Genomic DNA, 26,163 nt, shown 5'->3' with positions numbered 1-26,163 from the left:
TTTCCCCTGAGCCGCCTGGCCACCATTTATGGGCACAAGAGGGCGGAGGGCGGGTGATGCGCTTAAAATAAGCCGCCAATGGCACGTCCCCCTCCCGCGCGTTGGGGGGGGGGATTTGCGTCCCGCTGGCTCGAGAAACGGAGCCAGGGGAAACGCCTTTCCCGGGCAGCCCAGTCCCTGGCTCCCTGCGGGCAAAGGGAAAAGGCTGCCTCCTCCTACCCCTCCTACCTGCTAGTTCGCCTCGTCCCTCTCGAAGCGCCCCCTTGGCGGGCGGCCGCCGCTGCTTCTTGTCAGCGCCCCCTCCCTTGGGAGTCCGAATGGGCCGTACCAAAAGGGGGGGGGAAGGAACCTCTCCAATGTGGCTGGCTGGGGGGGGAGACGGAGGGAGGAGAGGGAGGAGCCGCGCGCAGGGGAAGGGGCGGCAGGCGCTGAGCCCAGACTCCCCTCGCCTTGCATCAGCCTCGGCGGGTGAGCGGTGAGGTGGGAGCGCTGTCCAAGCTTTCCCTCCCTAGGAGCCGGCCAGCGTGCCTGCCTGCCTGCCTGCCGGCCGCGCTTAAAAGGCACCCACACCCGGAGGGCACAGCGCCCGGCTGCTCCTCCTGCTCGGCTCCGAGGAACGCGAGCGAGGGCGCGCTAGCCCACCAGCTCCCGCCGCCGCCGCTGCCGCCGCCGGGCAAGCTCCTTCCCGGTCCTTCGTCGCGCCGGGCCCCGGCCGGCATGGAGAAGCCCGGCGAGAGCCGGAATGGCTACCTGGAGCCCGCGGTGGTGTCCGGCTTCGAGGCTGGAGGAGGAGGCGGCGGCGGCGAAGGGGTCGAGCGGCCCCGCTTGAGGCTCTTCCGCCTGCGGGGCTTCGGGCGGTTCCTGCAGCGCAACTGCCTGGTGATCCTGACCGTGTCGGGGGTGCTGGCCGGCGTGGCCCTGGGCGCCCTGGTGAGGCGCCTGCACCTCACGCCGGCTCAGGTCACCTACCTGGCCTTCCCGGGGGAGATGCTGCTCCGGATGCTCAAGATGATCATCCTGCCGCTGGTGGTGTGCAGCCTGGTCTCCGGGGCGGCTAGCCTGGACACCCGGTCGCTGGGCAAACTGGGCGGCATCGCCCTCGCCTATTTCTTGGTCACCACCTTGATCGCCGCGGCCCTGGCGATCGCCTTGAGCTTCATCATCAACCCCGGGGTGGGCGCCGGGGCCCTCAACAAGAACGACTTGGGTTTTGGGGGCGAGGTGCCCACCAATAAAGAGACCGTGGACTCTTTCCTGGACCTCCTCAGGTAAGGGGTTGGGCTGGCTTGGCCCCCTCCGGGTCCTGAACCCGAGGAAGCAGAAGCAGCGAACGCCTCAGATGATGCCCGGGTTCTGGTTGGAGTGGGCGGTGGGTCTCGGGGAGGATTCGCAAAACGGAACCCGACCCTTCTATCAAATAAGTTGCCTCTACGAACCCCCGGGAAAGTTACTTTACAGAGTAACGAGTATGATTTCCGGGGAGAAAGCTGTGTTTCTCTGTTGGAGCAAAAGCAACACCTTGTCTTGCAGTCTTGAAGACTAGTAAGTTTTATTCGGCATAAGCTTTCGACAGACTTCGGGTCTACTTCTTCAGCGGCAAGAATGATGTTGTGCTGATGCCATCTGTCAATGAGCAGGGGAGGGGAATGATGCAAGAGCTGCAGCACCATCCTTCTGCGGTTCGGTTAGAGAGGGCTTCAGTATGCCATTGTATTCATTTTTCTGAACGTTTGTATTTATGTTCCCAACCTCTGGTCCAGATATACTTGAGGTTTGTGCCCACCAGACATGTCAAGTGTGCACGATATACCTGGCCGTCCAACCCTGAGATCTCTCCAGTTTGTGCAAAGTGTGGAATGGACACATTCCCGTTTTCATCCTTAGAGAGAGGTGCTGCGGATGGACTAGGAACCGTTCCTAAAGCCTAAGTATCCAATTACGGAATAAGAGAACTGAAAGGGTTTCTCTGTCTGATTCTAGAAAGGTGCTCAGTGCAGGATGGGAAAGCCCACAGCGACTGACAAAAGGGAATGAAGGTAACAGCACTGATTTTAAGAACAGTGACTCAAGAGGTGGAGCTAGGCTAGCCTGTTGCCAGAAGCAGCCGACCTGTGGCACCCTTAGCGACTATACCAAATATACTGTGGGAAGAACTTGGAACAGCTGAGTTCACCAACTCTGTGGAACTTATCTATGTAGACACAGAGACACCCCTGGCAATGCTGGTATAGATATACAGTGAGGCAGGCAAGCACAAGGACCATTCACATATAAATGGTCTTGGCCCGTGTATCTTGTATAAATTCAGAATTTTACACAGGCTTGTACCCTGTCCGTTTCATTCATTCCCCCCCCCCCGCCTCTGTTTCAGTATGGATAGACAGAGCTAAACTTGGCAAGCTTTTTAGTCAAGGATAAAACTTCCGTTCATGAGCCAAGAACGTGCAAAATATATCCATTCGTCTTTAAAGTGTTATTTCTCTATCTCTCTTTTTAAAATATCTTCACTTTATTTTTATAAAACACTTAAAGTGTACTTGCTGCTCTTCCATGGGGTTACCAGCAGTCTTTCATTCAGTCAATTGATCAGGTCAATACCTCCTTATCAATTTTTGTGGATTGCTTTCCATTCAGGGATCACATTAAAATGGTTTCAGGAGCTGCAGGTCTTCAGGAATGCATCCCCACTAACAGCAGATACCTTCACTACATGGGCATGAGTGGATTTGTAGTTACAACAAGCTTTGAAAGAAAAACAAAATTCTATGAACGTCAAAGGAACATCTGTCTATGGCTAAACGCATTATGTATTTGGATAACTACGGCTGCATTTTGAGCAGGCTGTATTTTCTAGCTCATTTTCCAAAATGATTGAAAATGTCAACAGGCAGCAGAACAGCTAGTGTGAATGAATTCATTCAAAAGTGCACAGTCCAATTTTGCTGAGAAGGAAAGTTACTGTACTAAAAAAACCCCCAGTATTATTAACGACCCTTCACTTTAAGTTCGGGAAATGTTCGGGTATAAAGCAATAGAGTTTTCATTATTTTAAGCTGTTTAGAATCATTGTAGAACTGGAAGGGACACGAAACGTTATCGAGTTCCATCCCCAGTGAAACAGGAAATTCACAGCTAAAGCATCCTGGATATTCATCCAACCTCTCTTCAAAAACCTCTATTGGAGGAAAGTCCTCCACTTTCCAAGGTAGTCCATTCCATCATCAAACAGCTCTTATGGCCAGGAAGTTATTCTTAATGTTCAGTCAAAATCTTTTTTTTCTTATACTTTGAATACATTGGTTTCGGTTCTATCCTGCGGAGTTGCAGAAAATAAGATTAGTCCATCTTCCACATGTCAGTCTCTCAAATGTTTAAAAAATGGTATCATATTGCCTGCTTGCCTTCTCTTTTTTAGACAAAATGTATCTAACGCCTTTAACAGTTCTTCATAGGGCTTGGTTTCCAGATGATTTCCCATCTTGGTCATCTTCCTGGACACATTCCAACGTGTTGAGATCGTTAAACTCTGCCAGATCTAGATCCAGTGTTCCAGATGAGGTGTGGCCAAAACAGAATACTCCGTAATGGTGTCCAGCAGTGGTGGCCCCTGAAACATTACATCTTGCCCAGCTCCACCCGCCCTCTGGGCAGCTCTGGACAGATAGCTTTCTAGCAGGGTGAGCAATGGTGGCCATCTGTATGCTGCTGCACTGCAATACCTATTAGCCATAGAATAGAATAGGTACTAATGAGACATTACGGGAACTGTAGCCCAACAATATCTGGAAGAGGCCTGAAGAGTGAACTTGTCCACGAAAACTCACATTAAAATACAGAGGTTAGTCTTTAAGGTGCCACAAGGTTTTTGTCTTTGTTTTTTGTTTTGTTTTGTTTTTGTTATTATCAAATATCTTGAGGGCTACAGTTACTCACTCCTTGTTTACAACATGCCCAGAAACTAAATAGACTGGCTTAGCTCTGTAGTGCTGAAGCATGGAATTTACAAGGGTCATTTGCCAGCTTCTAACCAAAAGTACTTGTTAGAAACTGCAAATCAAACATATTTTGTATATGGAGTTTTCCTTATCTTTGTTGTGGCAGTCTAGGGTGCAGAAGACTTTATCTTTCAAACAGTGCCTTGCAGCTGCTCCAGTTATGTTACTTCCCAGTTGCCATAGAGATAAAGCTGACATGAGAGAGGTATGACTGGACCTCCTAATTCTTTTGGGTTTGGGGTGCAGAGAGAAAACATCAGCTAGAACCTCCATGCCAAATTTCTTTACCTTGAGTAGCCCTATTAGAGCTGCTTTGGGCCACAGGGCAAGGAAGAGATGGGTCTCCATTCTGTATACAAAGTTAATTACAGCTTTGGGGAGGGGAAAATTTAAGTTAGGGGAACAGTAGAAATGTTTGGCCTATCCTAGTGCTGTGGCCCTAGTCCAGCCCCCCCCCCCCCCCAACTGCTGTCGTTGGTGAGGGAGAAGGCAGAGTAGCCAGTGGTGAGCAGAGCTGGGAGTGCCAGCAGCCAGGGTCAGGAGCAATAGTGGGTAATCATACACACATGCAGAGAGACATTCACATACAGATAGATGCACTCACTCATATGTGCAGGCACAGAAAGACAGGGAAATGAGTGAGTGCCCACATACTGACTGGAGGAAGGGAGGCGAGCAGGAGTGGGAGTAACCGACGCTAGTAGTTAGGTCATGCTCCATTTACCGTACTGAACCGAGTACCACTGGCTTTGGTTACGAAGAAGATGGCCAATAACCGGGGATATTGAGAACTACAGTCTAAAACATCTGAAAGATGTTGGAATGCCATTTAGTGGTGCCTTAGCCCATGTTGTTGCAGTCTGGCATCCATTTTACCCAGTTTGGATGAGGCCTCCATTCTTGTAGTTTAATGTAGCTTTCATTTCCTTCACATTCAGTCTGGATGGCACCGTGTGCCAGACCCATCCTCATGTGCACTGAGGTCATGGTGAGAAGTGCTCTGGGGAAGGTAGTGGGAACCATCTTTGTGCAAAGTGGCTGTCCCGCTACACAGGCCCCCTCCTAGCAAGTAACTGTTCCTGGGAATCGTGTTTCCCACAGAGCAAAATTTGGAGGACCAGAAGCCTTGACTCAGTTCACTGAGTCACTCCCTGTTAAGCCGAGTCATGGGCAGGGCCCTTTAATCCTTTCCATCTAATGTGACCAGCAGTGGATGTTTTGACAGGATTGTTCTTGACATTTTTACGTGCCTCTGATACAACAAAGGGGCAGACCAGGACATGTGAATTCTAAGCAATGCTTTGTTCTTCAGAATGTTTTCACAAGGCTGGAGCAGAGCGGGCTTTAAAGAAGCATCCACCCATCTCTCAACTTGCCCAGAAGCCCAGAGAAAAAGAGAGAAGAAGCAAGAGACCCTTGATGTTTCATGTGATACTGCCCTGTAGATACTGCCCACGGATCATGTGCCCCCAGTGGCCCATCCTTTTACTCCTCTGTTCTTGCTTCAAGTAGGAGCAACGTAGTGCATTACAATATTTGCCTCTCTTTTCCAGTTGAAGAGGCATATGGTCACATCACGTAGCAGATGTGACCTTAAGATTAGCTTTTACTTACGTGATATATTTTATGTTTGTTGATTTGGGTACATGCAGAGACAGGTGACTGATAAATGCCTTGAATAACAAGAAATCAGACCAGCGACGAATAGCACTTTGCTAGAATAGCTTGCTACGTCTCATGTGAAAAAATGGGGTGCAGATAGGCACATGCTGACCCCACTGCTTTAGGCTTCCAAACACCTTCAGAGTTGATGTAACCAAAATTATCTTGAACAAATCTGCAAAATGCAGTGTGTGTATAGGTGTGTATTTGTATGTGTGCATACAAATACACACACACACACTGTATTTTGTGTGTATAGGTGTGTATTTGTATGCAGACTGTACTGTGTGCATACAAATACACACATATACACACATATATGAGTGTGTACTGGCTGGATAGCTCAGCGGTTTCAGTTGCAGAGCCCAAGGTTGGGAGTTTGTGCCTCCTGCAAGTAGAGCCAGCCCGTGTGGTCTTCAGCAAGCTGCACAGTTGCAAGGCACCCCCAGAAGAAGGGAATGGTAAACCACTTCTGTGCACTCTTTTCTAGGAAACCCTAAAAAGGGTCACCATAAGTCAAAATTGATTTGATCACACATGATGTTGCTGCTGATCTGTGTGTTCATTTCCAATACACAAAGGTAAAAAAAAAACAAAAACAGAATTGCTCATGGACACTGACAGAAGTACCTCTTTAGATGACTGTGTCCTTTGGCATATCTCAATGACTGTGAGAAAGTTCATGCAGTGTGAGTTGAATAGGAAACTGAAGGCCAAACAGCTGATCCGTAGCACAGATGATGGCTCCTCCTTTTGTCACAGCAGGCCTTCTGGGTTGCTTTCTTTTGACTACAATAGGTTTCCAGTCTTACATTCCCACCACTGTGGGACTGTATATCACAGCTTTTCTGTTTAATGCCTTTGGTGACAAACTAGAGTTGTTTGTTCTACACTGCAGGCAAATTTTCTGACACACACCTGTTCTCTTTGTGAAATCTGGATTGTATGCACTGAACTGGAGGTGTGTGTGTTGGGCATGTATTTTGCAGGACTCAGGCTGCCTCCATGGCAGAGGGATAACTAAAGAACAGCCTTTCTTTCTTCCAGTTCAAGATCCAGGACACTTGCATCCTTTGTCTTATAACTTAAAGCAATGTAAAGCAAAGTGTGCTGCTTATGTACTGCCCCATTAAACCACTCTCTGGGCAGTTTATTATTTAATGATGGTCTACACATCTCCCTGCCCCTCTTAAGCTGGGTACTCCATTTACTGACCTCGGAAGGATGGAAGGCTGAGTCTACTTTGAGGTGGCTATCTGAGCCTGTTGGAATCAAACTCAGGCTGTGAGCAGAGGCTTGATTGCATTACTGCAGTTTAACCACGGTACCGTGAAGCTCCTAAAGCAATACAACAGAGCATTTCATACAAAGGCATATTTGGAAAGAACTAATGTGTGTGGCTATGATCTGGTATAATTACCTTTTCTCTCTTATCTGGATCTTGCTGGATGGATGACTCAGAGATGCCAGAAGTTTTTAACAAGAATCCCGTATTCTTTGACAACTTGTTCAATTCAGCATTAACAACAAACTCTGTCTCTTGCTTCAGGGATGTTGTGCCTTTCCCTTTCTCATTGAACCACAACAAATCCCCCTCTAATTGCACAGGGATAGAACTCAAGTCTTTGTAACTCCACCTCTGTGGAACGCCCGATCTATCGGGTACATCTGCAGCTGACCTTACTGGGGAAGGTGGAAAACCCAGACCACCTGTGGTTCCTATACTTTCTTGCGCGGGTTTTGTCTCATCTTCGGTCAGAATGGGCTCATCCCATGGGGTTTCCCAGGACAGTCTGGACATGGCATGTTTTCCCTCCTTTGTGCCTCCCACTGCTGCCACTTTTGGGGAGAATGTTGAGTTTGGGGACTCTGCAAGCTAATAGCACTTTGAGATTGTCTTTCCATCTCTGAGTATCTGACAGGAGACAAGGGATGTGACAAGGAATTGAAGTTATGCCCCCTCCAATGCCTGAGCTATACATTGGCAAACACACTCCCTTCTCTCCTTCCAAAAGGAACTCCACCTGGGGTGAGTTTTTCTACACTGGAATGCCTCATTGTCCACAGAAGTGACAAAAAACCAGAACAATGTACTGCAATAAATGTAGTCATCATGTACACTCGCCAGTGTTTCTCTCTGGAAATGCATAAGATGTGGATGTTCCACAGGATTCAGGATAAGGTAATTGCTCCAGAGGTTCCAGGATTACAAGCATAGGATTTGCTCTGAGACTCTCTGGTGGGAAACTGCTTTTTTTATTTTTAGCCATTGTGGTGCATGCCCTAAGTAATGGGAATGATTGTCCCATCAATTCCCAATTGTATATTTCTATTGTCTATGAAGATTCCAGAATCAACAGGGTGTCTAAGTGAAAAGAAAGAGCCGCCTTGAATTGATAACACCTGATCAGGGCTGTTAAGATTGCAAACCTTTTGGAATCCACTCATCTGTAGGGTCGACATAAGTTGGAAGGGATTGGGCGGCATATATAACAGGAACAAGAGAAATGAAAACTTATTTCATTGGCATAGCTTTGCTGTTAGGTTTCTTTCAATGTTTTTAAATGATACTCTTCTCCTTACAAGTTGTCGGATTTGGTACTGAGGAGCCAGATATATCTAGAACATCTTATTTACACTCCAGATTATCTTTCGTTCCTTATGAAATGCAGGAGTCTGAAGATTAGTCAAAGTTCATGTTCTGGGAAAGAAACAAGTATTCCACTTTAAAGAAGTATATGTGAAAAGTGGGACATGACAGTTGGAGAGAACAGTTGCAAAGAAAGCTGCAATTAACATGTACATTCTACACCACATGTTCTCTGATAGCAAGCGTGTCTGCTCAGGCTGAAAAACATTGATGTAGAAAGTTGGTTGTATGGCATTTCGCCTCATTAATGCCTTAATGCTTTAATCTTACCAGAGGCATAATATAGTTTTAATTTGAAAAGAAATAATTGAGTTTATAAGCTGTAGTCAAATCCTAATCTCTGTTTTGTGTATGTGTGTTTGGCTTTTTGCAGGAATTTATTTCCATCAAACCTCATTGCTGCAGCATTTCGATCGGTAACGTTCATATTATTTCTGCTTTCTTGCTTGAAGTTGAGATTTTAGATTGATCTTTCTGTCTATAATATGTATAACCAAAAAACAAACAAACCCCTGATTGTATTGTAGAACTAATGCAGGTTTGAGTAGCTTGCAGCTCTCCAGCTGTTGTTGAACTGTTCCCTTTAGCCCTAGCCAGTATAGCTAGTGGTAAGTCATGATGAGAACTGCACTTCGGCAACATCAGGAGAACTAGCCTGAACTGTAGTTCACTAGACTAGTGGTTCCAATCTTGGGTCCCCCGAGGTTCCTAGACTACAACTCCCAGAAATCCTAGCCAGCACAGGTAGTGGTGAAGGCTTCCGGAAGTTTTTGTCCAAGAACATCTGGGGAACCATGGCTGAACCACTGCACTAGTTCTATTCATCCAATGCTATATGCGTTGAGGGGCTTTCAAGATTTATCGATTTAGATTTATAAGAATGTAAAATTAATATATTAGTAGGGGGGAAGTATGATGGGTTTAGGTAACTAGGATGTATTATGTCTATACAGTAATTAGTTGCCCCATGCTATCTGATCAATAGGCTGCATTCAATCAGTCAATAGCTCTGGTGCACTCCCATGGATTACAAAAGAAAAGTTCCTAGGTTTTACGCTCTTATGGGGCTCTTGATCTAGCAGTTTTCCATTCACATTTGTCAGTTTTTCCAAAAATAATTTGATGAAAGCTAGGAGTTTCTTCAAATTCAAAACATATTCTTGCTTGGCTTATGTAGTCCTTCTTGGTTTAGCACAGGTACCATAGCAGAAATATATGCTTGTGACATCAGAGTGTTTTAAAAGAAAATAAGCAGATAAGGTGTAAATTGTTTTCCAGCAAGCAGTTTACTCAGATGAGATTAAAACACCCTTGAACATGAATGCATGTTTAAGAGAATGACTTCTTAATTTACTTGTTTAAATGTACGTATGTGCCTTAAACACACTTAAACACGTGTACGTTTGTCAGGATACACTGAGTTCAGTGGGAGCTAGTTCCTGCCATGTACTAGTTCACAAGATAGTTGACAGTGGCAGGGATGTTTGCAAGTCTTTGGGTCTGAGTCCCAAGTCTTTGGTACCAAGTCCCAAGTCCAAGTCTTTGGTAACAAGTCCCAAGACCCAGGCCCCAAGTCCAAGTCCCTGTTAAAAACAAGCTCCCCGCTCCCCGCAAAAAAGGAGAGGGTTAGTGGGTTCCGAGTCACAAGTCAAGTCTGAGTCATTGGGAAAAAAAACTGAATCGAGTCACCATTGTGACTTGAGTCCGACATGACAGCGAACCTCGTAGCTCAAGTCCCCATCCCTGGACAGTGGTGTCTCTTTGTACATTCTCATTTTCAGTAATGAACTTTTAGCAAATCTTTACTTTCTCTGTCCAACTGTATGAGTCTGGCCTCCGTTTCTGAAAGTGCTGAAAAGTGGCTTTAAAATGAAGTTATAAATGTATTTGGGGAGAAACGTCTGCAAACTTTGCACTATTTGGACAGGATAACATTTTACTGGGAGTTCCCAGCCTGTTCTATTGACAGAAAAAAAGCACAATGTGAGCTCAACTATATGATGACCTGGCTTTGTTCTTTTCCCTTCCTACCAAAATGCTCCCTAGAGAAGCAACTCTTTGGCAGCACTTCTGTATAATTACTTTCCATGCAAATATTTTATATTAAAAATATGACATTAATAGTTGTACAAAATTTAAGGCTGCTTTGTGGAAGAGGAGCTTTATTATGTAGAAAGGACTGTATAGCTTTTTCTCCCACTTGTCTTGTTTGAGATCTGATCTGTCCCATCTTATTGGTATGTGTGGTAGTTTCCTAGATTACATATCAGGAACTCCAGATACAAGTTTATAAACTACAGAATAATATACCTATGTATCGTGCTATCAGCTGAAATTTTGGAAGCATGTCTTCGGAGTTCTTTTTTGTCCTCACAGTGTATTGTTGTTGACTGAGCTCTTATCCGTATAATAATTGCATTATTATACAGATTGTGGCATGTTGTTAATTGTGTTGTTTGCTTGATTATTCTTTGTTGCAATTTTGCTGATTTTTAAAAATAAAAAGTCTGCACTTATCTAATAGCTCATCAGAATCAAAACACTCTTTTTCTTTTCTAGTATGCCACTGACTATAAAGCAATAGTAAGAAATGCAACTATTGGAAATGTTACCATTGAGAAGGTAAGCAATGTGTTAATCATATCATTTGCACAGTAGTACTGGAAGTTATATCTTCCTCTCATAATATGTATTAAAGCAGTCTTACAGTTTGATGCTGTATATTTATGTATGTTGTCCTATACTATCACATTTTTTCTGACCGATGGCAATCCTATAAATGAATACCTCCCTCGCATGAACAGGTTGCTCATGTCTTGAAAACTAAAGGCCATGGCTTCCTTTATTGAGTCAAACTATCTAGAGTAGTCCTGGCCGCCTAGAGTAGTCCATCGCGACTAGATAGGCGGGATATAAATTAAATAAAATTTTAAAAATTTAAAATTTGGTCTTTTTCTTTTCTTAGTGCTTTCCTGTTTTCCTAGCATTATTGTCTTTTCCAGTCATTTTAAGTTATATTATTATTAGAGATGGGGACAAATCACCATTTTGGTGAAAATGATCCGTCAAAGTTGATGAAGCACGAAGCATGAATCTCCTCCCCATGAACCAATGAAACATGAATGTATTCATTGGTTTGTTGGGTTTGTTTTTAAAAAAGCCTCTGGCTGTCTAAAAATAAAAGCTGACCCTTCTACCCCGAAAGCCAGCCCCCCCGCCTCCTTCCCACTACTCCTGTCACCTCCCCACCTTGGCTGTTAGAGTCTGCACCGCTGCCACTGCCACTGCTGCCAGTGAGCAGGGCACGCACACAGGGGCGGGGCACCCATGTGTGCGGGTGGGCAGGCCGTGCATGTGTGGGGGAATGTGCGAATGCGGAGGGGTGGGTGGGAGATCTGTCTTTGCAGCCTGGTCCTGCCAAGGCCATGGAGCGGCACCAGGCTGCAGACTAGGGGGTGGGGATCCCTGTCTTATGACAGGTCATGGCTGTGGAGGCCACTGCAGTGGGCAGTGATGGATGGTGGTGGCAGTGGGCAGCAGTAGATGATGGCGGTGCTGGGCAATGGTGGATGGCAGCAGCGGCTAAGGAAGGGAGGGGAAGGGGGCAGGGATAGGCTATGTGGGTGGGTGGCTGTGGGGCTGGGTGGGTGCCTATTGACCTGCCGGTCAAGTGATGGGAAGGCCATAGGAAGAGAAAGATGGCTAGCCTTCCCTTTCTTCCTATCGGGGACGAATAAAAATTGGGAAATATTCATCCCTTCATATTCATCACGGGTCTCTGGAAATGATGAATATGAAGGGACAAATACTTAACAAATCAGCAATTTTTATGAATATCGCGATCCATTTTTAAAATTCATCTCCATGTCTAATTGTTATTATTACTTTTATTTATATGCCGCATTTCTCCCAACAAGGGACCCAAAGTGGCTCCAGAAAATCTATCTCCAATGCCATATTTCAAACGAATAAATTCTTTCCTGCTAGCTCGTTTATTGTCTATCCTTCACATCCATACAAAGTAATTAGCAGTACCATAGTGTGGATCAGCTTGGCTTTGGTTTCCAGTAACACATGCTTACATTTAAGGATCTGCACTAGTTCCTTCACAGTTACCTTTCCAGATCTTGGTTACAGTCTCCATTTGGATTAATGATGGAACCAAAGCATACGTACAAACAGATGTATGTATGTTGTTTACCCAAAAGTAAATCCCATTTTCTTCCATGGTACTTATTTCCACATTGGGTCACAAGCTCAGGGAATGTTCAGAAATATCTGTTTTGAAATTATACACAGCAGAAAAATTATACACAGCAGAAAAATGCCTTGCAAAACCTTTATCCTTTCATTCGTAGAAAATGTGGTTTAGCCTAAGTAATGTTTTGTGGAAGCAAAATCTGATGTCCTTACAGTATCTGGATGACTGCACCACGGGTACGACAGTTCCCCAGATTAAATATAAGAAGCCCCAGGTGTACGTTTGCCACTGTGTAATGATAATTAATTTGTATATGTCTAATGACATATAAAGTTACTTTATCCAAATATTCTTTTTTCCATTAACAGTATGTCACGGATTATAAGGCGACAATAAATGCTGACCTTGGAAATGCTACTGTTGAAAAGGTAAGTGGTGATTAGGTTTTAATCTTAAAGTCTGCATACTAAACTTTATGTTAGAATTAGATCTTTGTTTCATCTTTGAAGTACGTGTGGTGTTTACTAAAGTGCTTCCAAGGATTGCTGTTTAGATCGAATGATAAACATAAATGCAGGGGAATAGCATCTGGGCACCCTTCCTTCAGCGGTCTAAGGCCTCGCTTGCCACTTTCTCCCCTTGGGACAGGAGTCTCCTTATCTTTAGCCATTTGCTCTTGCACATCCACAGAAGCAGGAGGACTGAGACCCTTATTAGTTGCTGTGGCTAAAGTGGTGCCCTTGGGTAGGAATGGTTAAATTCAGATTATTCCAGATTTTTTCAAGTGTGAAGGTAGAACAAAACAACAGAAGATTGTCTTGTGGTGCCTTGAAGACTTTACAGGTTTTATTTCACAGGTACATCCATGGTCTTCAACTGCATATGAAGAAGCAGGCTACAGTTTAAGAAAGCTTATACCCTATAAAACTTACATATCTTCAGGGTGCCACAAGATTCTGTTCTTTTTGTTTCCTACCTGCATCTCTTGGTCATGTTTACCCACACAGTCTGTTCAATCCCATTTCAGCTTGAACACTTTTTTAAAAAAATCTGCTGATAAATCTACTTTTAAATGTGCACTTGAAACATTTTCTGCAAGTGTACTTTTCTAAATATATTCTCCCCCCCTCGCAAAAAAAAATCACATGTAAATATAGACTTGGAATCCTTTTTTTCAATAGAACTGTTTCTAGAATGGGTTAATGGTTAACATTTCATTTCAAAACATCGTTTTGGTTTACTTGGCAAGGTGAGGGGTTAAGATGTTTGATCCAAGAGCTATGCTGCAACATTTTGAAAGTGAATAACTGCATTCTGGTTGTCTATAGGTATATGTATATGTGCCCTCTATATCTCCTATGTGTTAGGAACAATATATTGCAGACGCATTATTGTAAACATATTGCCTTCTTCTGAAGGGGGTAGTTGAAAAAGGAATGACCTTTTTCTGGGCAATTGGCATAGTTCAAGAAACAGGGCAAGACTTCTCTGCTGTTCTCTAAGACGCAGTAAAACAGCATCCCTCTTTATTCCAAATAAAGTAGGAATTTATTATCATTTCCTTCTCTCCTCATGAAATAATTTTTATATAGGAATTAAGCAAATACAGTCGAATGAGGTTTCTACTGTAAATACTTAAATGCTTATCTGATGCACATACTATACTGAAAAGTGAGCAAGTCCTCATGGAATTCAGTGGATACTTAATTCCACATGGAGGTTCTTTAGAGATATGGCATTAATGTCATTGACATATCATCTTGCTGACCACCCAAAACCTACTGAGATTAGTGTACTTAAGACCTGTCGCTATGCGTCTGGGAGGATCAATAGTTTGGATCTGAAGCATGTGGAAAGAGGTTCAAAGAAGGCAAATTTCCCAACCTCCTTTCCCCCTGCAGCTATTTGGGTCCCTCTGCCATCACAAACTTTATGTGAGCCAGACCTTCACAACAAGATGGTATAAGTTGTGGAGAACTGGTGGGAGAGACAGTAATTGCCCACAAATCAGTTAGTGGTGCCTTCCAGTTTGGGGTGATAGTCAGCCCCGCTTTCATCATCCTACCTTGTTTCTGGCTCCTAAACAGTTGCTTTTATTTATTTAAAACATTTCTGTGCCACTTTCCTCCCCAAAAGGACCCAAGGTGGCATACTGCCTTTTATTTTCTTTATTCTTTACCTATCAGCTACATTTATATCTATCCTACCTTCCCTCCAGTGAATTCAAGGTGGCATACATGGCTTTCTTTCCTTCTCCCTACTGTTATCATGACACCAGTCCTGTCAAGTAGGTTAGTCTGGGAGAGAGTTGCTGGCCCAAGGGCACTTTGCAAGCTGTGTGGCTTATCTTGCTAACATGGATGTCCTCAACACCTCTAAGATATGCCTTAATAGACATCTATTGGAGCTTTGTTTCATACAAATTTATTGTCTCTTGGGCATTTGAGTCAGCATTTTCACTGTTGTTTTGGAAGGAGGGAGGAAAGATCTATGCATAAATGGATGAAGAGAAAGAAGACAAGGGTTGAGCAGGCTGCTTAACTTTTCAGGTTGGCAGTACTTGTGAGGACACTGTGCTGCAAAGGGCAAGAACAATATGTAGAAGGTTGGGTTCATCCTTGAAGCATACATATACTTTGGAAGCACCTCCTTCTTTTTATTTTCTCTCATAAGATTTCAATGTACCTTTTGGACACTTAACAATGTGCCCTTCTCTCATTTTAACTCTGGACAGCACTCTGGAATGCCAGAACTCTGTATTTTCCCTGGAAAGCCAGTGTAATATTTCTTAGGTTCCCTCGGACATCTGGCTGGCTCCTGCTGCTTTTGGACAGTTTTCTTTTCTAGCCATTCAATGTTTGGTTTTGGCTTTGGGAGAGTACTCCTCATAGCCCCTGCTATCTAGATTTATCTAGATACATGCATGCTAAAGCTGCTGACCTGGATTTCATCAGGAGTCAGTGAATCTACTCCAGTTTTTTAATCCAAACTTTGTGGGACTCCACAGTGTTGGATCTCTTCCTTCCCTCCCCCCCAAAAAACCCTAGTTCAGCACTTTGGATTGCACCTTTGATGCTCAGTCTAAAAGAGGAGTGGATATAATGCCCCCAAGAACTTGAGGTCAGTCTAAAAGAGGAGTGGATATAATGCCCCCAAGAACTTGAGGTCGCTAGCTTCCATGGTTGCATGTATTCCAATGCAGAATTAAGCCACGTCAACTCTTGTGTTGTTTCTGTTAGCTTGGATAGAAGCCTTCCAACCTTGTGGTGTTCCAGCACAACAGAATCAACAACAAAAATACCCCTGTCTCACTGCAAAAACTGGTGTTGTTGTACCAAATGGCCAGTTTCATTTCCAGAACCTGAATGTGCCTATTGATTATTCTAGAGTTTGGTGTTACTCCCATTTATGTTATGAAGTGTTGTGCAGCAATGCTTTCTAGAGGACTATGCTCTGTACTAAGAAATAGAAAGGAGGGATGCAGTTTAGGGCCTTCTGATTCCATTCCCCTACATGTTTTGGACCAGCCTCGGTAAGTGCAGAACGGAAACATACTATTTTTAAATGTTAAATTATGTCAGAGTAGGGAAAACACATTGCACAGAACACTGAATGTTTCAGTCTGATGGTTATCAATGTCCCCTTTGGTCATTCTCTTTTAGTTAATATTTTTCTTTTCTTGGGATGGAAGCATTACAGTGTTCTTGTCAAATGATGGTCAGAAAGAACAAAAAAAAATCTTGGTGGGACAAAGCGAAAGGTGGAATCCTCCCCTCTTCAAATCTTTTGCATATGCTGGGATAGAGGTGAAGCATTGGAGTAACCACAAATAATGGCTGCGTGCCCCAATATGTAGGTTTCTCCTTTACAGAAGAAATTAAACTTTGGAGTTAACTAAAGCTCTGTGGGGTGGCATCGTATTTTAGTCACAAGCCTATTATATGGGAGGCTTAAGCTCTTTTGATCCCTTTCCTTTTTCTAGTTTGTTTAATTATGTCTGAAGTATGAAGAATGTGTTGCGTGCTTCTCTTGCAGTGCGATAAGACTTCATGATTTCTGTGATTATTTTCTTTTAAACAAGAGATCAAAATATCTACGTAGCCTGATTCTTTCAGTGTTTATTCAGATGTAGGCCACCGACATTCATTCTGGGCCTGGGTCTGTTGGCCGTCTCCTTTGCTTCCTGCAGGCCTCCTGCTGAAGCATTGTTGAAACACTGTGTGGCTGCCTTTTGAGATGAATTCACTAAAGGTCTGAAGTCTCCCTGAGACTCGGCATAGGGGGCATCTGCCCCCCAGTGTCTGTGATTTTGCCATGGACAGTCAGCTCATCTTCTCCCAAATTTTTCCCTGTGGACCTTTATTTGTTGGTTGTCTCCTGGAATCACTACTCATAATCCTTCTGCCTGCCCCCACAATATTTAATGCCTATATGTTACATTCAGTAATTCTCCCTTTTCCCTCCAAAAAAAAAAAGTGGTGGAGGTCATTCTTAGCATACACAGTCTATAGAAAAGCATTCAGAAGAGATTCAATTATTTTGATGAAAGCAATTACCCTGTTATATGAATAAGTCAGTTATTTTGAACCATCTCCCCTTCCTGTCTTCCAGTGGAAGCATCCAAGGTATAGTACAGTTAAAACATCATGGAAATTCTGACTCTTAATTTAGGATGATGGAAGAGCCACCGACTTCATTCTCAGAAAATCTTCTGAAAACCATCCTTTCTTTTGAAGCGTTTACGTTTCTGCAGCCAGGCTATTTAAAAACTCTGCTCCAGAGTTTGTGCTATATTTTGCATGTTGTTTTCATCCATTCTGTACTCTGCCACTTTTAAGAGCAGCAAGGTGCTAAGTCGCTTTAAAAGATAACTTACTATTTTTTTAAAAAAATGTTTTTATTCCACAGTTCCCTGTTGGCACTGAAACTGAAGGAATGAATATCCTGGGGCTAGTTCTCTTTGCTCTGGTTTTGGGAGTAGCATTGAAAAAACTTGGTCCTGAAGGGGAAGAACTGATCCGCTTCTTTAATTCTTTCAATGAGGCAACCATGGTCTTGGTGTCTTGGATTATGTGGTGAGTATTCTTCAGAAAAAGTGTTGAGGGGGAGAAACCACAATCAATGGGCTGTTCCCTCATGTATTGATACCATTTCTCAGCTCAATACTAAATTCTGAACAAACGGGAATTTAAAGTATTTGGTTTTTTTGTTACCTGACATAAAATGAACAGGTTGGCTTCGCAGTCACAACCAGGCAAGATCAGTCTATCTGCCTTTTAATACTCTTTAGTCAAGTGTGTATCAGGAACACACAATCAGTCATGTAGAGGAATAAAAATCTCACGTGGTCAATAATACACAATCAAATCCCAGGTTCCACATTAAGGGGCTTTATTTAGGGAGAAGGGATGATAGACAATGTAGTTCATTAGGAACCACTTCCAAGACATTACATGATTTACTTCCTAAAGGCCCTGAACAGTCTTAAAGCTTTCTTCAAGCTGAAAACATTTTTGCTGGATGCAGAGTTGACACCTGTTAATGGGCAGAGGTTGGAAGATGACAAACTGCATAAAGAACACATTCCATTTTTACACTTGAGGTGGGGCCCATCGTGGATTGACAGGAAAAGGAAATTCTTAACACAAGCCGAATTTTGAACACAAGCCTTGCCCACAAACGATCATTGGCAAATGTGTTTGCATTTACTGTATATTCCCTATATACCATGTATCCTCCCTGTATCCCCATTTTTCTAGAACAAATAAGTGCTAGTTAGGGGGTTACTTGAGAAAAGCCATGAAGAATCTTAAAGGAGCGTTGGTACATTGTGTACCTGGATATATTTTCATGTGGTAGGAATGAAGCCTGAAACAGTTCAAGAAGATCAGATGTAGTCATGCTTCTCTTTTTATCTGGAGGTACTAATGTCTTCCAGAGAATCTGCTGTTGCCTAGGGTCCCATTATGAGACATAAACATCATGTTATCCCTTGTGTTTTTACTTAGTAATGGCTATTAAAAGGATGTGGAGGATGTAAATCTAAACTTGATCTTAATCTCTAATTAGAATGTCGGGAGTGCATTAGGGTCTTGACATCTTCATTGACAGGGTGAGGGAAACCACACAGTCACAAAGACTACTGTAATGTTTATTGGTGATTTAAGGACAAATTTCTATGGGTTACAGGCAAACAAAAGGTACCACTTGGTGTTCTTTAGGGGTGTGGGTCCCTAAGGCCAAAGGCTACCATGAAAATCCCCCTGTGGACAGAGAAGAGCATCCGCTGTGTAAGCATATATTTTCTTGACCAAAAGTAGAAAGTTCAGGAGCAATGGCTATTCTACCATCATTAATCTGATGGTGCTAAGAGTGAAAAAGAGAATATTCTGAATTTTACATTTTAAAGGAAAGCAATAGGGATTTTTTTTAAAAAAAATTGAACTATTTGTTAATAATTACTGTGATTTCACAGTCTGGAACATTAACTTTCATTCATTAAAAACCCCTTGCACATGCATGCTCTAATGCAGTTGTTTTCATTCTTTTTGTAACTTAAAGTATTAATGTGCAAGCCTAAACATGTTCACTCAATTGTTGTTTTGAATTCAGTGGCATTTACTCCCTAATAAGTACATTTAGGCTACTAGCCATAATTTACATATGCCCAAGTGTTTACCAAGAAGACCTGCTGGCCAGTAGTCACACAGCAGCAGCAGCAGGTGACATTACTATTTGTTGGCCTGCTGCTACCTAAAATGAAGTTCTTGTGTGATAAATAATCTAGTACTTTGAAGACACCGAGTCACAGCAGAAGTAGGCACTGTAGTTAACCTGTCTTTATAATCAGAGCTCCCTCAAAAGAGAAAGATGGTCTGTTCATTCTAACAGGGGCTTGCTTTAATCTACATTTAGCAAATTACCCTGCTTTTGTTTTGCAGTTCTTGGGGCCAGGGCAGGATAGATGTGACTTTGTTTTAACATCTGATTCCTCGGGCTCTGAAAGATTTGCATGCCTGGAGAGATAACTTGTAACAGGAGAAAAGATGCATTTGTCTTAATGTGTGATCTGCCTTTCAAGCTCCTTTCTGCCAACTTTACATGTAGAATTGGTGGAGGAGATAATTGGTCACATCAGATCCATCACATACATCTTATAGTTATATCTTCCCAAGAGACTCCACAGAAGCAAACCTTCAGATGGCTGCTGAGATCCCTTCAGGTCCCTTGGGAAGCCTGAACATTTTGCAGTGTGCTGGTTTCATATCTCTGACCTTTTTGTTCCTTGATATGGGCAGATGGGAAGCACTCCCAGGTATCTCAGGCGGCACCTCCACAGACCTGGAATGGTTCCTGGATGGTGATCCCTGCAGTTGATGCATTTGGGCAGCAAGCAAGCTAACACTTCATTGGACTGCTGCTGCTGCTGCCTTTTTGAAGGATGTGGCTGCAAATGACAACCTCAGTCTTTCAGAGTGGGAAGGGAAAGTGGACGCAGAACTTCCCACATACCATCAATTCTTACTTGAAATTCCTCATTTTATTTATTTATTTATTTATTTATTTATTTATTTATTTATTTATTTATTTATTTATTTATTTATTTATTTATTTATTTATTTATTTATTTACAAAAAATTTTAGCCGCACCATTGCCAGTGGCTTCTGGGCGGCGTACAACATTAAAACTTAAAAACATTAAAAACATTTTAAGAGACAGTATAAAATACCATATATTAAAATATTTCTTAAAACATTAAAACATTAAAATTAATTAATTAAAATGCTGGGTGAACAGAAAGGTCTTTGCCTGGCGCCGAAAGGCCAAGAGTGTCGGAGCCAGGCGGATCTCTCTAGGGAGGGTGTTCCAAAGTTGGGGGGCAACAACCGAGAAGGCCCTATTCCGACATGCCATCCCCTTCACCTCTTTCAGGGATGGCACCTTTAGAGAGTGTCACTCATCTTTCTCCTTAATGAGTACCATATTTTCATTGGAACCAGCTGAAAGCTGTGACATTGACATAGTACAGAGAACCTGCCATGAATTTCCTGACATTTCTGAAACACTAAATTGCTATTTTAAAAAACAGCAGAAGAGGGGAGGGCAGGAGAAAAATGTTGATCAGAACTATTCACAGTGGAAAACATTATTTGAAAGTTTTGTTGGAATCTAGAACCGCATGTTGGTGCCCATAATAAAAGTTTTGTTTTAGAGCAATTTAACGTTTATACTCCTATGTGTAAACTGGTATGCTATGTTCCCCTGAGTCATTAGAAGACCAGCACTCCAAATGAATCAGTCACCATATAATCCACCTCTTTGTAGATTATGAGCATATTACTTGATGTAATTCTCAAATGAAGATAAGTTCTTCTTAATAGTGCTTTGCTAATTGATGGCATTTAGAATCTTCTCTTTTGAAATCCTAATTGGTGTTTTATAAAAAGGTGAGCTTACTGTAGGCCACGGGGTCAAACAATTACGCTAAACTTTTGGGATTTGAAACAACCGCACCGTTACATTCCATTCCCAAATCATGTTTAGGAAGACAGGAAGCCAACTGGAACCTGGTCAAATAATCTAAGCCTAATAACTGTCCATTATGATGAGTGGCAATAATTTTCAAGCTTTTTGAGTGAATTTCTTTTCTCCTCTGTAAATGCCAAAGATGGAATCATGGACCTTTTGCAAACCTTGGACAATCTGTGATGTGTTCTTTTTCCTCAACCCTTCCTATAGTATTATTGAAAAATATAGATTTTTTCCCAACCATTCATGATATACCTTATGATATACCTACTTCTTCAGCATCCGAAAGTTTAATACTAACTTCTACACACAGGTACATACCTCTTGGCATTATGTTTCTTGTTGGAAGCAAGATCGTGGAAATGGATGATATTATCCTGCTGGTGACAAGCCTTGGGAAATACATCTTTGCTTCAATTCTGGGCCATATTATTCATGGAGGGATCATTTTACCACTTATCTATTTTGCAGTGACACGCAAAAACCCTTTCACTTTTCTATTAGGACTCATAACTCCACTGACAACAGCCTTCGCTACTTGCTCCAGGTTAGTGGATGTTTGCTGTTGCTGTTATTTCTGAAACTGAGTTCGTGTTATTCTAATTGAGGATGTGGTCACATAGGGAAATAGATTTCAATTGGGCTACTTGCAAAGTGGGCTGGTGGCTATCTATTTCCCAAGGATCATATAGCACACATGGTGAAATGTGTCCCAATCTGACCCAGAACCAGGCCCAAACTGGATCTTTTTGGTTGAGCTGTAGGACTTCTACTTTTTAGGGCCAAGCTGGAACAATTCCCTAGCAGACAAAAGGCCACTTCACTTCCATTATAGTGACCCTTTATAGTGTGATCAGATATGTGCCTTTTCAGCCATCTCAGAATGTCCTTAGGCGAAAAATTCTAGGCTTGTGATCTTCTTAGATCTCTTTATAGCTTTTCTGTCTAAAAAAGGGGCACTTATGGTGATCTGATTTTAGAGTTCTCAAAATGCAAGGCAGGCTGTTAGAAGACTCTGTGGTGGGTCCCTAATGTATGACTATCAGCACTTGAGGGCTAAGATTTTAAATTGCCAAAGAGTATTAGTTTAAGTGGAGGATAGGTAGGTTCGTGAACCAGGATGGGGTGTGTGTGCCTGACTCTGTGATTATGGGGTTCCCTGCCCCAATCATGAACCATTCTTGAAGGGAGATGTGCAGTTCAAGAGAGCAGAAATTTCTGACAGTTAAGCATTGCAACTTAGATCCTTAGAAATATAGCCTTGAAATGAATAAAAATAGCACTGAAGGAGAAATAATAAAAAAGATATAGTGGACCACCCTTATGTTTTTTCTCAAAAGATTTGTATGTATCTTTTGGAAATGAAAACTGTAGAACTTATTTCAGCATGATTGTGTCCTGGAACAGAAAATATCTGGACTGTTGCACAATACGTTTAGGGTTTTAGACTCATCAAGAGAACTGGCTGTTAGGATGGTTATGCTTCAAGGTAATACAGGACACTGCTGTACCTGTTGATCTTCTACTTCTGTCTTCATCTAGTTCTGCAACTCTTCCATCAATGATCAAATGCATTGAAGATAACAATGGAGTGGACAAACGAATTAGCAGATTTATTCTGCCTATTGGAGCTACTGTAAATATGGACGGAGCTGCTATTTTCCAGTGTATAGCTGCAGTCTTTATTGCTCAGCTTAACAACTATAAACTCAATATTGGGCAGATCTTTACCATTCTGTAAGTTATAATTCAAGCCAACTTTTCTGTCATAGCCAAATGCAATGCTCACTTGGTTTACCGCACATGCAGAAAGAAAAGTCTAGCCATGCAGTACACTAGAGAGAAGCAGCTGTTTGTTGTCTTTCAGCTGACTCTTTCGTGCCTTCCTTAAATATACTGTATATATATTTCTTTGCAAATAAGTGCTGTTGAACCCAGTGGTACTTACATCTGAGTAGATAAGTCTAGGCTTGCATGCAGTGCATAGTAATGATTTTGACCTGCATTAGGTGATGTACGGAAAGGTTTGTGTTATCAAATTACAAAGACAATGTGAAATGGGGAACCTGATGTGTATGATTAAGCTTATTGGTAGTGACAATGACTTGAATGTGCATTACAAAATAGGATACCTCCTTACCAGTTGGTTTCAAAGAGCTAGCCCATGTTAGTCTGTTTCAGCATGCATCCAAATAACAAAACAAAAAAATGCTAACAGTTTCTGCCACTTTTAAGACTAATAAGATTTATTTTTGCATAAAATTCCATAAATTGTAACATGTTTTTCAAACATGTGATACCAATGTGTGGGAAGGAGGAAACGTCCATGGAAATGACAGGCATTTGCATCTCCCTCGTCACTCGCAATGCGTAACTTCAGCATTAAAAGTAACCTGTATTCTTTCCCATTGCCAGTGTGACTGCAACTGCATCTAGTGTGGGAGCTGCTGGAATCCCAGCTGGAGGGGTTCTAACCATAGCTATTATCTTGGAGGCCATTGGACTTCCCACCAATGATATTTCCCTCATATTGGCAGTGGACTGGATTGTGTAAGTAGCACATATCTGTATGTAACTGGGAGTACATCATTGTGAGGGTATTGGAGGTGATTAGTGGAATTAACTTTGTTATGATCTTTTAATATAAAGACAATGTGCAGTTCAAAAGGGTAGCAAAATCAAGAAACAATATGGAAGCAACAGAGGGTAGAACTTAAGTCACGAGAAAGAACTGGAATAAATATACTTAAATTTTAGATTCTACATCAGCTCAACACCGCCCTATGAAAGAGAAGCAAACTAGATGTGAAGGCACAGTTTCAGGTATGGGCAGGCTTCAGCCATCAATGTACATTTTTTAATATTTTAGCAGAATGCTAAAATTCACTAGCTGGAATCAAGTATAAAGTAGTGGCTTGGAGATGGATCGGGGAGGAAGATGCAAAATAGCAGCTCGGGAGGTGGAGTTAGTTGTTCACTGCACTTCATGAGCCATATCTGTATATATGGATTAACCCACATATGCAAGTATATGCCAAAAGGCAGGAAAGTCTCTCACAGTATGGTTCAGGAAGGTATATGCAACCAAGACAGAGGATTAGTTTGGGTGATGCAAGAGTTGTTCCTCACCTGAGTCTGCTTGGAGGAACTCAGCATGTTTGTTTGCTTTTATGAGTAGTAGCCCTGTTCCATTTGTTGGGACACACCCTGTCATCTTACAAAGACTACTTCACAGTCTGTGGGAGCAGGTAGCCTTTTTAAGCTCGAGAGATCAGTTTTATCTGTATGAAAAACCCTGTCAAGCACACTTGTATGCTTTCTCTATTGACCAGGGACCGGACCACCACAGTTGTGAATGTAGAAGGGGATGCCTTTGGAGCTGGTATCCTTCATTATCTGAATGAAAAAGCCACAAAGGAGAAAGAGGCTGAACTCAGTGAAGTCCAGGTAGAAGCTGTTCCAAACACCAAGGCTGAGGGTGAAACGTCACCACTGGTCACGCACAAGAGCCAAGCTGTCACCACTCCACCATCTAGCACTCAAGAGCTGGAATCAAAAGAGTCAGTCCTATGAAGGAGAAAAAGAGGGGGACATTCTGCTGACATGTTGCATTTTGAAGGTTGCTTCTTTGACTGTGAATGGACTATTCAGCCATGTAGGGTCAAGCAGGTATATCCCTTTTCCACTCTGGTAGTGCAGAACAGAGTGGTAGCCAGCCACAGACTACTAGGTATGTGCAAGAATGTGTGTGTGTGTGTGTGTGTGTGTGTGTGTGTGTGTGTGTGTGTGTGTGTGTGTGTTGTGTCTCCCTCTCCCCTTTTGAGTATGGTATCTATTGTGGTAAGATAGTAATGTTTTGCATTTACTTGTATGAGTATAAAGTTGGTACCACACAGCTACTGATTTGACTGAAATGTATTTCAGAAAGGCTTTTTTCTTTGCTGAAATAATCTGAAAGAGTAGATTACAGAAGTTAGAACATACAGTATTAAGTGAAGTCACTGTGTTCTTGTGAGTTATATAGGTTTAAAAAATGGAGTTTTCTCCAACAATTGTATTAGGCCTACTTCATTGCATTTCGAAAGATATCTTGTCCATGAAGGGCAGGTTATCTTGATTAAAGACCATAGATTAAGGGGTATAAAAATCATACTCCTATTGCTCTTCCAACTAATTGTACCTGAAAAAAATCAGTAAAATGGAACTTCTTAAAGAATCAGAATGAAATTGAACCAAGCACCTCTGATGGGCATGGCTGTTACTCCAAATTATTGTACAAGGTGTAATTTCCATATTTTCCCTATCCCTCCCCACAATATAGAGCAATTGTGTATAATGAAAACTGGGGCATTTTAGGGGAAGGGCTAGATGGCCCACATAAGAAAGAAGCTAAATCTGTGCTTCTTATTGTGCAAAAATGGTCATAATGACATTCATGTGGCAAATTCTAAAACAATAATTCCGTATAACATACAATTTGCCTGTGAGCCTCAATTCATTCTGTTAATGCCATTTGTTCATGCAGAGGAGATGTACTTGTGACATGAATGAGCGCTCGGGACAATTGCTTAGCATTGCTTCCTGCTACAAACCCAGTTGAAACAAGAGCTGACAGAAGTTTCCATTGAAGATGCCCTCAGATTTCCTTTCATGCTTGTTAATGATGCCTTAGGTTATTGTTCTTTATAAATCAGGCCCTCAGCCTTTAAGAATACAGAATTTCACCACCCGCAATCCAGTCTTTTTCATAGAATAGCTTGTCACTGGTAAAGTGCTTACTCTTTGCTCTGGGGTACATGTAGAAAGATGAATACGAAGGATCCCTCTAAGTGTGCTGCTGCGCACATGTGCGCAACTCCACCTCCCTCCGCACAGCTTTCCTCCTCCTCTGTGCAACTTCTTTGGTTCCGGTCATGACAGAATCATGCACAGAGGGGGGGGGGGCATGGAGTCATGCACATATGCAGAGGAGAAGTTGAAAGAGAGAGAGAGAGAGAGAGAGAGAGGTGGAGCCCTGTCCATCAGGACTGAAAATTAGATGGCACGTTGGAGGATATTTACTCTCTAAAAGTCTTTTATTCCTAGAAGGAGTGAACTATATTTATTTTTTCTGTGCCGATTTGAG

The 26,163-nt window shown here is 42.5% G+C and overlaps 1 protein-coding gene across 1 annotated transcript; it reads left to right on the top strand.

Annotated features, from left to right (window-relative positions):
- Window positions 1-433: 433 nt before the first annotated feature.
- On the top strand, window positions 434-24,933 carry SLC1A4 (solute carrier family 1 member 4). Its single transcript, XM_020803349.3, has 9 exons — window positions 434-1,268; window positions 8,681-8,723; window positions 10,867-10,929; window positions 12,877-12,936; window positions 17,417-17,583; window positions 21,352-21,585; window positions 22,581-22,775; window positions 23,454-23,588; window positions 24,371-24,933. Exons 1-9 carry the CDS (start codon window positions 718-720, stop codon window positions 24,609-24,611), a joined length of 1,689 nt encoding a protein of 562 aa, XP_020659008.3. The 5' UTR covers window positions 434-717; the 3' UTR covers window positions 24,612-24,933.
- The last annotated feature ends 1,230 nt before the right edge of the window (window positions 24,934-26,163 follow it).

This window comes from Pogona vitticeps, chromosome 1 (genome assembly GCF_051106095.1).
Source record: "Pogona vitticeps strain Pit_001003342236 chromosome 1, PviZW2.1, whole genome shotgun sequence".
Taxonomy (NCBI): Eukaryota; Metazoa; Chordata; class Lepidosauria; order Squamata; family Agamidae; genus Pogona; species Pogona vitticeps.
Note: the sequence above shows the minus strand (reverse complement) of the source record. Positions and strands in the feature narration are given on the sequence as shown.

Coding starts and splice junctions, on each gene's coding strand:
- SLC1A4 (XM_020803349.3), top strand. CDS start 718: ATGGAGAAGCCCGGCGAGAGCCGGAATGGCTACCTGGAGCCCGCGGTG. Junction 10,930..12,876: donor GAAATGTTACCATTGAGAAG/GTAAGCAATGTG, acceptor TTCCATTAACAG/TATGTCACGGATTATAAGGC. Junction 22,776..23,453: donor GGGCAGATCTTTACCATTCT/GTAAGTTATAAT, acceptor TCCCATTGCCAG/TGTGACTGCAACTGCATCTA.